Source organism: Vicia villosa, unplaced genomic scaffold (genome assembly GCF_029867415.1).
Source record: "Vicia villosa cultivar HV-30 ecotype Madison, WI unplaced genomic scaffold, Vvil1.0 ctg.000177F_1_1, whole genome shotgun sequence".
In the NCBI taxonomy this organism is placed as follows: Eukaryota; Viridiplantae; Streptophyta; class Magnoliopsida; order Fabales; family Fabaceae; genus Vicia; species Vicia villosa.
Window position 1 is genome coordinate 1333515 of NW_026705051.1, and position 12993 is coordinate 1346507.

Sequence of the window (12993 nt, forward strand, 5' to 3'; positions counted from 1 at the left end):
ATATTTTATATTTAATAATCATTAGTTAGTTGAGAGTAAGATTCTTAGTTACTTACTAATTTATGAAACATTACTGAGGTTTAGGGTTGAAAAGTGTTTGTTCTGTTGTAGAAATTTAAAGCTCTCAAAGTAATTCTTAAATTTTGAAATAGAGATATTTTTAGTAACCTTAATTCCCGAATTGATAGGTTGAGAGAGGAAGTTAGTAGGATTGATTCTTTGTCTGATTTTGGCGACTTATGTGAGGAGGAGATTGAGATTAGATCCAAAGCGATGGTAGATTTGTGGTCACTCCTTAGAATGAAGGACTCCCAATTGATTTAGAGATCTAGATCCAATTGACTCAAGATTAGTGGTGCTAATTCTGGATTCTTACATGCTTATGTGAAGATTAGGAGTAGGAGGAATGCTATTTTAGCGCTTGAGGTTGTTGAGTTTTGGATTGAAGGGCTTTTTGATATTAGAAAGTAGGTTATGAATCATTTCACTAAGATCTTTAGAGAACCTGATGTTGAAAGAGATCATCTGGATGGTGTAGTCTTCCGCTCTCTTTTGGATGATGATAACATTTTCTTATCAGCGCCCTTTAGTTTTCATGAGCTTGGTGTGGCAGTATCTCAGTGTGAGGGAGTTAAAAGTTCAAGTCTAGATGGATTTAACTTATCTTTTTAAAAAAAGATTTTGGAATCTTCTTAGAGTTGGCCTGGGGATCATGTTCGTTCAATTTCACCATTTTGCGTCTCTACCTCGGAGTTTTGTTTCTTACTTTGTGACTTTGATCCCTAAGGTCAAGTCCTCATTCAATCTTGGAGAATTTTTTCCTATTTACTTGGTTGGATCCCTATACAAGCAGGTGGTGAAAGTGATGGAAGTTATATTAGGGGTTGTAATGGAGAAACTCGTGTATCCTAACAAAATAACTTTTCTTAAATGGAGAACGTTTGTGGATGAAGTTGTGGCAAAACAACTTTTCTTAAATGGAGAATGTTTGTAGATGAAGTTGTGGCTATTAATTAGGTGGTTGATTAGGGAAATACACTAAAAGTACTTTTCTTATTCTTAAGATGGATTTTGAGAAAGCATATGATTCAAGTAATTGGACTTTTATGGATCCACTACTAGAAAAAAAATACTTTTTATGACAACGAATTCACCTCACATATAAAAAAAAAACTAAGGTATAATCACTGCATGCGCCATGTTTTTTCTTAAAAAATATGAAATTTATCCCATCGTTATTTTTTTTTATGAAAATTGAGGGATAAACTAGTTCAGTGTCTATGCTTCGAATTCCAACAGCTTCAGATTATATTTTTATTTCATCAAAAACGGCGCCTTCCTAAATATTTTATTTTTCATATAAAATGTATCATCATGTCGGTTTTTACGAAAATCGAGGGGTAAACTAGTTCAGTGTACAAGATTTGAATCCCAGTAGCTTCAGATAATGTTTTAATTTTATTAAAAGTGGCGCCTTCCTGAATATTTATTTTTAATCTAAAAATACACCACTTTTCACCTCGGTGTTGTTTTTCAACCGAGATGAATTTATATATATATATATATATATATATATATATATATATATATATATATATATATATATATATATATATATATATATATATATATATATATATATATATATATATATGAGGAGGGATATATTTACTCCAAGAGTAAGTGTAGAAGACTTACTCCAAATTTTAACCATTGATTTTCATTAATCTAACGGTTTTAATTGATCATTTAATCTAATTATTTTTGGAAATATTTTTCTACATAATAAATTAATTACAGCCGTTAGATTAATGATAATCAATGGTTAAAATTTGGAGTAAGTGTTCAACACTTACTCTTGGAGTAAATATATCCCTCCTATATATATATATATATATATATATATATATATATATATATATATATATATATATATATATATATATATATATATATATATATATATATATATATATATATATATATATATATATATATATATATATATATATATATATATATATATATATATATATATATATATATATATATATATATATATATATGAAGGTTAAATAATTTGAATGTGGAGAAAAAGGACATGTCAAAAGTGAATGCCCTACACTTGAAAAGAAGAATAAATACTTCAAGAGAAATAAAGATAAAAAGTCAAAGAAAGCATATATAGCATGGGAAGATACTGAAGTAAGTTCATCTTCCGATTCCAAAAGCAAAGAATGTGCAAATTTAAACATTGATGGCTTCACACCATTCCGATGATAAAGACAATGAGGTTTGTAATGAATTTTCTCTTTATGATAATGATGCACAAGGTGTCATAAATGAACTCCTGAATGAATGCAAAATTCTATACAAAACAATAGCATCTCAAAAGAAACAAATTTCATCTCTAGAAGAAAAAGTTAAGACAATGGAAAAAGATTTTAAGGATGAAAAACAAAAGATGATTAGTGATCAAAAATATAATGTTGTATGCAAAAATTGTGAATCACTTTCTTTTCAAATTGTTCAATTAAAGATAGTTCTTGAAAGGTATGAAAATGGACAAATTGGGTTGGAAGGTGTCCTTAGGCAACAAAGATTCTCTAATGATAAAAGTGGTCTTGGTTATTCAAAGTCTAACAAACCAAGTAATAGTAAAACTATCTTTGTAAAGGCAAGTGAGCAATCGAACAAGAAAAAATTGGATAACACACAAAAGGTTGATTATTATCATAAAAGAAAAGGTTTTGTTAAAAAGAAATCTCATACTCTTAGATATAGAAGCAGTTTTGAACCTACTTGCTTTTATTGTGGTATTGTTGGCCATACACCTAATGCTTGCTATGTTAGAAACTTTAGTGTGGCAAGTGGACATTATGTGTGAGTTAAGAAGGGAACTAACTATGATGGACATAAAGCACATTGGGTACCAAATCAAACTTAATTTGTTTTGTAGGTTTGCTTGAGGACCACTTAAAAGTTTGGTGTTTTTGATAAATGGTGGTTCTAAGCATTTGATGGGATACATAAACTAACTTTAAAATCTAGTTCTAAAGTTCAATGGTGATTTCACATATAGGAATACCTTAAAGGAATAATTCTTGGAATTGGCAAAGTTGAAGCACTAAATTTCACAACTAATTGAAGATGTACTTTATGTTGAAAAACTAAATCAAAATCTTCTAAGCAAAAGTCAACTTTGTGACAAAGGCTTCAAAATCATATTCACCAAAGATGAATGTTTGATGAAGTCATTCATGAGGTAAAACTCATAGGTAAAGAAGTAATATTTTTCATGATTTATTTAGATTATTTATCTTTTTCTCATCCTTTTTGCTAATGACAAAGGGGGAGAAGATATATGTGTATGCTTGTCTCTAACTTTTGCAGCCATAAAGAAGTCAAATTCTCTATGAATCAAGGGAGAGCTTGGATCAAGGGGGAGTTATCAAAGTTAGAGGGAGCATTCACATAACAACTTCTCATTTATTCTAAGAGATTCAAGCATTTCAACTTTCAATGGTTGTCATCATAAAAAAGGGGGAGATTGTGAAGTCAAGCTTCTGTAACATTGTGTTTTGATGAAGACAATTTTAAATCTCTCAAGACCATGGACATATATCAAAAAGAAGGAAAAAGATGCACGACTTTGTTCAAGCTTTGCGATCAAGTTTCAAGGTATATGAAATCTTTAACAAATATAATCTTAGTGCTCAATCTTTTAAAATCATGCATTTATAAATTTATCATGTATTTATAAATTTTATATAAACCTTGGTAAAATTATTTTCAATTTTTTTTTACAAGTGTTGGAAAGTGGGGTGAATTAGGACTTTGAACTTACACTAGGAAAGTGGGGTCAGAGTCATACCATTTCCCTTATTTGAAGTTGTTGAGCTCCACATAAGTTATTTGTTTTTCATTAAAGTTAGTGCATGATAGATTCCCTTCCATAGTCAACACGTTTATAAGAGTGGTGTTATCAGACACTAGTAGAATTTCTTGTCCTTTTTGTGGGTTTCTAGTAAAGACCGCTTCTAACCTTTTTATTACTTACGAGATAATCTCATCAATATGGTATAGAGTTTTCAGGTGGTTGGGATGGTAAGTAGTTATTCACAAGGAACTTAGGCTGCTTATTGAGTATTTTCTTTCTTTAAGAGGTATAGTAAAGTATAGGGGTGGTTACCTTATAATTTGGTATGCTGTAATATGGTCTATTTGGAAAGCCCAAAGTAATGTTATCTATAATGGAATCACAAAAACAGCGAAAGAAGTGGAGGAGAAGAGATTATTATTGGCAGACCATGCTTAAATAGGAAAGGTTTTAGGCCTCTATTAGTTGGTTATGACTATTCCTGACTATTAGGTGCAACCTACAAGAAAATGATTAACATTATCTTCAAGGAGGAAATTTGAGACATGTTGAAGGTCTACATGACCTATATGATAGAAAAATCCGGGAAGGATAAACTACACGACAGCCATATCAGTTTCAACTTCAACCGTGTATGCATGTTCAACTTATGTATAAGAACCCAGAGAAATTCCTGTTCGAAGGCAAGTTCGGTAAGTTCTTTAACTTCTACCTTGCTGATAGAGCCACTGAAGCAAATTTGGACAAGTATGACACCCTCATAAAGATGAAAACTCCTTCCACCAAAGAGAGAATTACAACTATGAACAGTAGGCTCATTCCCTTCTAGAGGTTCATCTCTAGGTCCGTCCAACACGTCCTTCTGTTATACAAACTCCTAAAAAATTAGGTACAATTTGATTGGACATCATAATACAAACACGTTTTCATATAGCTGAATCATATTCTCCAAACCTTAGTCCTCTCAATAGACCCTTTTTATCTACTTGGTGGTCTTAGCGAAAGTAGTCATTGTTGTCCTCGTAGAGAGGTAGCCTCCAAAGAGAGCCTATAGTATTTGATATCTAAGGCCTTAGTAAGACCTAAAACCCATTATTAGAAGAGTGAGAATATTGTTCTAGCATTGGTAGTAGCATCAAGAAAACTAAGGCATTATTTCTCAGTCACTCAATAGTGGTTTGTAGTGATCAATCATTGAAACATTTACTATTTAAGCTTGATATGGATAAACAAATAATGATGTGGTCCATCAAGATAGTTTGACATCTCCTTTAAACCCATGAAAGCCCTTAAAGCATAGGCGTTTCTTGACTTTATTGCATAACTCATTCCGACCACGAATTAACCCATTCCGACCACGAATTAACCCTAGATGAAGTGAATTGCCTTTACTGACAATACTTCAAATAGCAAGGGAATTGAAGTGGCCTTATCCTTGAGGGATGGTGTAATGCCCAAGATTTTAATCCAAAACATTACTTTAAAATGTATATTTACTTTTAAAAATATGTGACTATTTTTTTTATTGAAAGCTCTAAAAATTAGAATATTAATTGCAAATGAAACTTACTAATGTCATTTTCTAATAGAGTAAAAACTTGCTCCATATTTTAAGTCTGCATCGATCTTAAATAAATGACCGAATTGAAATATTTTATTTTAAATCAATTACATATCCAATAAAAACCAATTTTTATTCTCATGGCCAGGTTGCATCACATCAAACTCACTTTATATCTTCAAATTTATTGTACCTAAAATATTTATTTGTAAGGAGTCAACTTCTATAATCCACACAATGGTACAAAACTAAAGTAAATTAGAAATTAAATATAAAAAAAATAAAAATATACTCTTATTTTGCCCAAAATTGATTATATAGATCACTTACTAAATTTTCTCAAGATTAAGTGATTAAAACATTAGAATCAAAATAAAAAAACAAATATATTCACACAACTAAAAAAGGTTTGTTGTCCTTTAAATAGAAAGAAATCTTAACGCCCTCACAACTCGTTTTAGAGGTAAAAAAATGTTGATGTACTTGTTGTCTAGCTCCTAGTCCTAGCATTCAGGCCTATGCCCTGCCTTTCCAATCTATAATTGAGGAACCATTTGATCCTCCTTTGGTCCCAAATACTTCTTGAAGGAGCATCTTTGTCCAAACGAGCAAGAGTATCAGCAAAAATGGAAACCTTTAAGCTTTTTGCAATAATGTTCAATTGACATGGTCAATTAGCCAAGAAAACTTCTCACCACTATCATTACCAACAACTCTGATTTCTAATCCAACACAAGCACCCTCAAGAGCAAGAAGTATCTCTTCATATTTTAAAAAATTTATAGCACTAGGATCATCCCGAAAGAACCCAAAATCATGTACTGGATCTCTGTATATATGTTGCAACGGAGCCTCTTTGTGGTTGAAGAACATTGCTTCTGGAACAACATGTCCAGGCTTGACAACGTAGCAATTGGTGAGAATAATACCATCGTGTTTGTCATCATGTCTAAAATAACATTTTAAAACTATTCCGTTTTTACTTTCAGCAAGTCTAAAACTGTGAATGGTTAATTAAGAGTGTAGGTGAACAAAAATATCTCACTGGCAGTATTAACTCTTTTTGTGCTTACTCTTTATATATACTGTGAACTGAGAAAGATTCTTTTTTTGAATCATGATGTGATCTTATTAAATCATGAACTGATCTCATAAATAATAAACGTCAAACAGGAAAATAATATCAATAAATACATGAAAAATGTAATATACAATTCTCCAGCTATGAATGATTACAATATTTGAATGGTTTGCTCTCTTAACATCATAACTAATATTTTCATGACCTACCAAAATGTTGGTGAACAAAACATTGAAGAAAAAAAAGGAAAATTGATACAACAGTGAGCCAATAAAAAAGAGCACAACATCAACAACTGCTGCTAAATCCTAGCACAACATTCAAACAAAAAATTCTTAACAGTCTAATGACAGGCTTCGGCAAGTTACACCCCATTGTTGGTTTAATCATGTACATTAACTAAACATAAATGCAAATCGAAAGCGAATAATTCCATAACGCAAAGTTTAACTTCTTATCAGAATAAGAAAAGGATTGTCATGTCATAACTTGAACTTCCAATACTGAAAACCATGCTCAAAACAAGAAGCGATCATAACAAGTGAATGGAATAAAACAACTGCTTAACAACTTGTGAACCAAAGGAGCACAACCAGTGAATTCGAACAACAATGACAAATCTGTAATTTTCAGTTACTATTCTTTCCTTTCTCAGTGAAAAGACTCTGATATAATATGCAGGATACAATGTTATTCAAAAGTTAAACTATCTCCTTTTTCCATTATGTGAATATTTCCGTGATTTGATGCTAGGCCTCGATGACCGTCCCCTCTCCTGCTCATCATTGAGCTGTGGTGCATGGTCTGTGAATCTATGATGATCAGCATATCCGCCCCTATCTTCCGTGTGCCTCTCACGATTCAAACCTCTTTCGCGATCAGGGACATGGTCTCGAGATCGTGAACGTTCACGGTCTATATCACTATCCCGAGATCGTGCACGACTAATTTTTCTATCATCAAGATTCCCTATTTCTTCATGGTCATACTCCAAATCATTTTTTCTATCATTTTCAGAAGTACTGGGTGAATCCCCCTCTGATCCTCTATCTTTGTCGCGCATAGCATTAGGCGAATCACCTCTATCACAATCCTCCTCATCGTACCGATGGTCAGATGCAGCTTTCTCCCCATAACCTGACCCTGCAACCTTGCCTCCACCATGTTCATCACCACCCCATCTTCCCATATCTGGACCCGGCCACATTCCCATATTAGGACCATACATACCAAACGGCGGAATCATCCCCATACCACTCATAGGCATCCCTCTTCCATAGAAGGAATAATTACGATAAGGTGCTAGACCACGCAAACCAACACCGGGGTATGAAGGCGAATTCCCGGGGAATGGAGGTATCGAGCCACCGGGAAAGCCTGCATAACCATACATTCGACTCATGGGACCCATCCGAGGATGCAACAGCATTCGTGGGGCAGCACCACCCATCATGATCGATCTACCACCCATTCCACCGCCCCGATTCCTCACTGGATTACCATGTCCTCTATTCCCAATCTCAAGATTGCTCCCTCTCCCCCAATTACCTCTATTATCCCCATCTCCACATTGGTTGATACCACCTCTCCCACCATCACCATCACCAGGCTTAGTAGCCTTAACCTCATCAGGCCCCTTCTTTCCCTCATTATCCCCATTTCCACCTTCTTTGCTACCACCTCTCCCACCATTATCATCACCAGGCTTAGCAGCCTCAAGTTCAACCTCATAAGACTCCTTATTTCCCTGATTATCCCCATCTCCACCTTCTTTGATACAACCTCTCCCATCATTATCATCACCACGCTTAGTAGCTTCAACCTCATCAGGCTCCTTCATTCCCTCATTATCTCCATCAGGTTGATTCGTATCAAGAAAAGGCGTCCAAAACAAAGAAACAACACACGGCCTACCGTTAAAACTATGTCCAACCAACCCTTTCATACAAGCAGCTGCAGCTAAAGGATCATAAAATTCAACCTTACAATACCCTTTGGATTTTCCATTAGTTCTATCAAACAAAAACCTTACTTCCCTAACTTTTCCATACCTACAAAGCTCGTATTCTACGTCAGCATCCGTTGTCCACCAGTGCAATCCACCCAAATAAAATAAACGACTTCCTCCTCCCACAAATGGTTGCTTTTGTCGAATTCCACTTGTACCTGGTAAAGAAACCCCACCTGCATTTTGACCTGGAAGAAATGGCCGCTGTTGTGGTGGTGGCGGCGGCTTCTTACGTTCAACTTCATTGTTTTTAACTTCTGAAGCCTTATTCACTGGCGAAGGTTGAAGGAAATCCGGATCAATATATATATCACCGTAAAGTTCATCGTAATCTTCGTCTTCTTCGGCCAAGAAAGCATCGTCGGCTTTGTTGCGGTGGGAGTGATCATCGGGATCAGTGGTTTCACCGTGCCCTCCTCCATTACCTTTGTCCATTCTTGGTTTTTTCTTTCCCTCTTCTTTTTACTTTCTTCAAATTACGGTTTGAAAAATGGATGAACAGAAAATGGCGCGTAATGAAGAGAGAGAAAAATAAAGCGTGTGGCATTTCTTAGAATAACAATCTTTTATATTTTTAATTAACATTGTATTCATGATGATTAATTGTTAAGCAATATTCTAATAGAATGGTTTTTGTTTAATCATTTTAAAATTATGTTTTTATGAAATATATGTGATTGTTATTGGATGATTTTTTGAAATATTCAATTTTTATTTTCTTTTAAAACTTTGAAATTAAAAAATATAATATAATTAGGTTGCTCTTAAATATTTGTGAGAAGAGTTATGATAAATAAATTCTTGCATCTTTTGAAAAAAAATATTTAATGAGTATGTTGAAGGCATATGACTTGGTATAATCCTAACTCGGTTTCTTGGATGTGGTCATCATATGCCAATTCAAAAATTAAACAAATACAAATAATCAGTTGTGGGGTTTAAAATCTTTAAAATTTAATAATTATTGATTAGCTCACAGTAATTTTTTGAGTTAATTATTAACTTATAGAACACTGTTGAGGTCTAGGTTGGAAAACATTTTTTCGTTGGAGAAACTTAAAGCTATCAAAGTGGTTCTTAAATCTTTGAATATAGAGGTTTTTGGTAACTTGGATTCTCGAATTGATAGGTTGAGAGAGAAGGTTAGTAGGGTTTATTATTTGTCTGATCTTGGTGTCTTATCAAAATGGAGATTGACATTGGATCCAAAGCGATAGCACATTTGTGGTCCTTCTTTAGGATCAAGGACTCCCAATTGATTCAGGGATCTATATCTAATTGGCCCAAGGTTGGTGATGCTAATTCTAGATTCTTTCACGCTTATGTGAAGATTAAGAGTATGAGGAATGCTATTTTAGTGCTTCAGGTTGGTGAGGTTTGGATTGAGGGGTTTCTAATATCAGACAAGAGGATATGTGAATAATTTCACAAAGATATTTAGAGAACCTGATGTTATTGACCGCGTCTAGATGGTGTAGTATTTTTCTCTCTTTTGGATGATGAAAACCTTTACTTATCAAATCCCTTTAGTTTTCATGAGCTTGATGTGGCAATATCTTAGGGTGAGGGAGATAAAAGTCCATGTCGATCCAGGTGGATTTGACTTCTCTTTTTTAAAAAGATTTCAGAAACTTCTTAGAGTTGACATGGGGATCATGTTTGATTAATTTCATTGCTTTGCATTTATACCTAGTAGTTTTGCTTCTTACTTTGTGACTTTGATCCCTAAGGTTAAATCCCCCTCTCATCTTCGAGAATTCCATCATACTTCCTTGGTTGGATCCCTATATAAGTTAGTGGCAAAAGTGTTATTCATTAGACTAGGGGTTGATATGGAGAAGCTCATCTATCCTAACCAACCAACTTTTCTTAAGGGAAGAATGTCAGTGGATGGAGTTGTGGCTATTCATGAAATGGTTGACTTTGTCAAAAGATCTTGTACATACTAAAAATACTTAGGCCGACTTGTGAACCGGAAATCTGAGATTGGAGCCATGGCAAGGAAGCCGATTTATGTCATGCATCCGGGTAGGCCTAAACATCACCCCTGCTCAGGGACGACACACAAGTTGGAGGGATCTACAGAGTACCAAATCAGTCCCCGGTTAATCTTAGTCGGCCTGACGGTTACAGAATCATGAAAAGACTTCCAGAACCATCATGCAAGGCGCTACGCTTTATAAAAGTGACAGCAGAGGTTAAGAATTCCACCATTATTAGAGATATCCAAGGGTTTCTCCTTAATGAGGATAGGAAAGACATTTCATTCTTGAGTTCACACATATCACCATCGTGCAACTCAAATCCCTTAAGCAATCCATATACCCACCAGATCATACCTAAAGAATTGGAGCCTCCCTGGATTAACTTTCGGGAGGTGATCCAAACGTGTTTTACAGGACCAGATCTATAAGACCTTGCCTTATTCTTAAGGTGGATTTTAAGAAGGCATGTGATTCAGTAAGTTGGAATTTCCTATATTATATGTTGATCAGATGCGGGTTTAGTGAGAAATGGAAGTCTTGGGTGAAAGCATGTGTCTTTGTTGGGAATCCTGCAGTGTTGGTGAATGGGTGCTTACCCAAGAAATTAGCATTCATATGGGTTTGAAACAAGGGGAGCCCTTACCTCCTTTCCTTTTTCTCCTGGTTGCTAAGGGGCTTAGTGGTTTGGTTGTGAGGGCACAAGAGATTCGCCTTTACTCTGGGTTTAGAGATGAGAATTCTGGGTTGATAATGTCTCATATTAAGTATGCTAATGACACTCTTCTGGTGGTTGATCCATCCTCTAGAGAAGTTGTGGTGTATTAAGACTATTCTTAGAGGTTTTGAGAGAGCTTCAGGTCTTCGGGTTAACTTCTTCAAAAAAGTAGTCTTATCGGGGTTAATGTAAATCATGTCTTTCTTACTTCAACTGGGGACTTTTTCCACTATGATCAGATAGCTTATCTTCCTTTTAAGTACTTTGGGTTGCCAGTGGGAGGTCAATTCTCGTCTTGAGTCTACTTGGGATCTTTTGGTTGCTTTGTTGGAAAAAAGACTCAACTCTTAGAAGCATAGATATGTGAGTTTGAGGGATAAAGTGGTTCTTCTTAATTCGATGCTTAATGTTATTTCTATTTTCTTTTTGTCATTTCTAAGACCATTTTTAAGGTCTTTTTCTAAATTCCAATAGTTTCGTTTTTCAATAATTTATGAATGAAAGTTAAAATAAAATATTAAAATATTCTAAAAATATCAATTTCAAAATTAGGTAAAAGAAACTTATCCCAAAATAGAAATTAAACTTTAAGAAAATATTGCTCATATTCACCCAATCGTTTTGGTTGGTTTAAAACTTAGAATAAAACTGAGAAACATTAGCGCACAGCTGATTTGACACCAGAATCAAAGTTTCTTCGTTCCATGATAATCTTAAGGGGTTTTACCTTTATATTAGTTTATTTATCCTCAAGTCTACCGTGAGGTATAGAAACTGTCACCCATTTATTAACATAAGTTTCATTCCCCTTTTGAAGAAGCCTTAATGCCCTCATAAACAACTCTAATTTCTAATCCAGCAAAAGCACCCTCAGGAGCCAGAGGTATCTCTTCATATTTTAAAATTTTTACAGCACTAGGATCATACTGAAAAAAACCAAAATCATGTACTGCATCTCTGTATATAGGATGCAACGGAGCCTCTTGGCGGTTCAAGAACATTCTTCTAGAACAACATGTTCGGGCTTGACAACATGGCGATTGGTGAGAATAATACCATGGCATTTGTCGACGATGAAACCAGTAGCGTAGCTGGCGAAAGCGGACTCAGGGTCAAAAGCAAGAGTAGTGGTTATTCAAAAGACGAAAGCGGATCAATTTCCATTTCAACTTAACGAGTTACATTGTTTTTACGGAAGAAAGTACTACCTAGTCAGATCAACATTGCCAATATATTATCAATCCCACTCTGATTCAGTTGTGATCCAACATCATTCCAGATCTAAAGCATTTCATTTTTACTTTCAGCAAATCTAAAATTACATACGTGAATGGTTAAGAGTGCGGGTGAACAAAAATATCTCACTGGCCAGTATATTGTTTGAATCCTAGTAGTTAGTACAACATTCAAACCAAAAATTCTAAACAGTCTACTACATGACAGACTTCAGCAAGTTAAACCAGTTACACCAACATTGTTGGTTTAATCATGCACATTAACTAAACATAAATGCAAATTGAAAGCGAATAGTTCCGTAGTGCAAAGTTTTACTTCTTATCAAAAGCTAACATTTTTCACAGAAAAATCATGCTCCAAACAAGAAGCAACCATAACAAGTGAATGAAATAAAACAGCTACTTAACAACTTGTGAGCGAGATAATTCAAACAAGGATGACGAATCCGGAATTCTCAGTTACTGTTCTTCCCTTCCTCAACATACTCTGATATAATAAGCAGGATACAAAGTTATTCAAAAGTTAAC

The 12993-nt window shown here is 34.4% G+C and overlaps 1 protein-coding gene across 1 annotated transcript; it reads right to left on the minus strand.

The window, feature by feature from the left end:
• Positions 1–7228: 7228 nt before the first annotated feature.
• On the minus strand, positions 7229–8965 carry LOC131625003 (uncharacterized). Its single transcript, XM_058895916.1, has one exon. It carries the CDS (start codon positions 8963–8965, stop codon positions 7229–7231), a length of 1737 nt encoding a protein of 578 aa, XP_058751899.1.
• Between the last annotated feature and the right edge of the window lie 4028 nt (positions 8966–12993).

Coding starts and splice junctions, on each gene's coding strand:
- LOC131625003 (XM_058895916.1), bottom strand. CDS start 8,965: ATGGACAAAGGTAATGGAGGAGGGCACGGTGAAACCACTGATCCCGAT.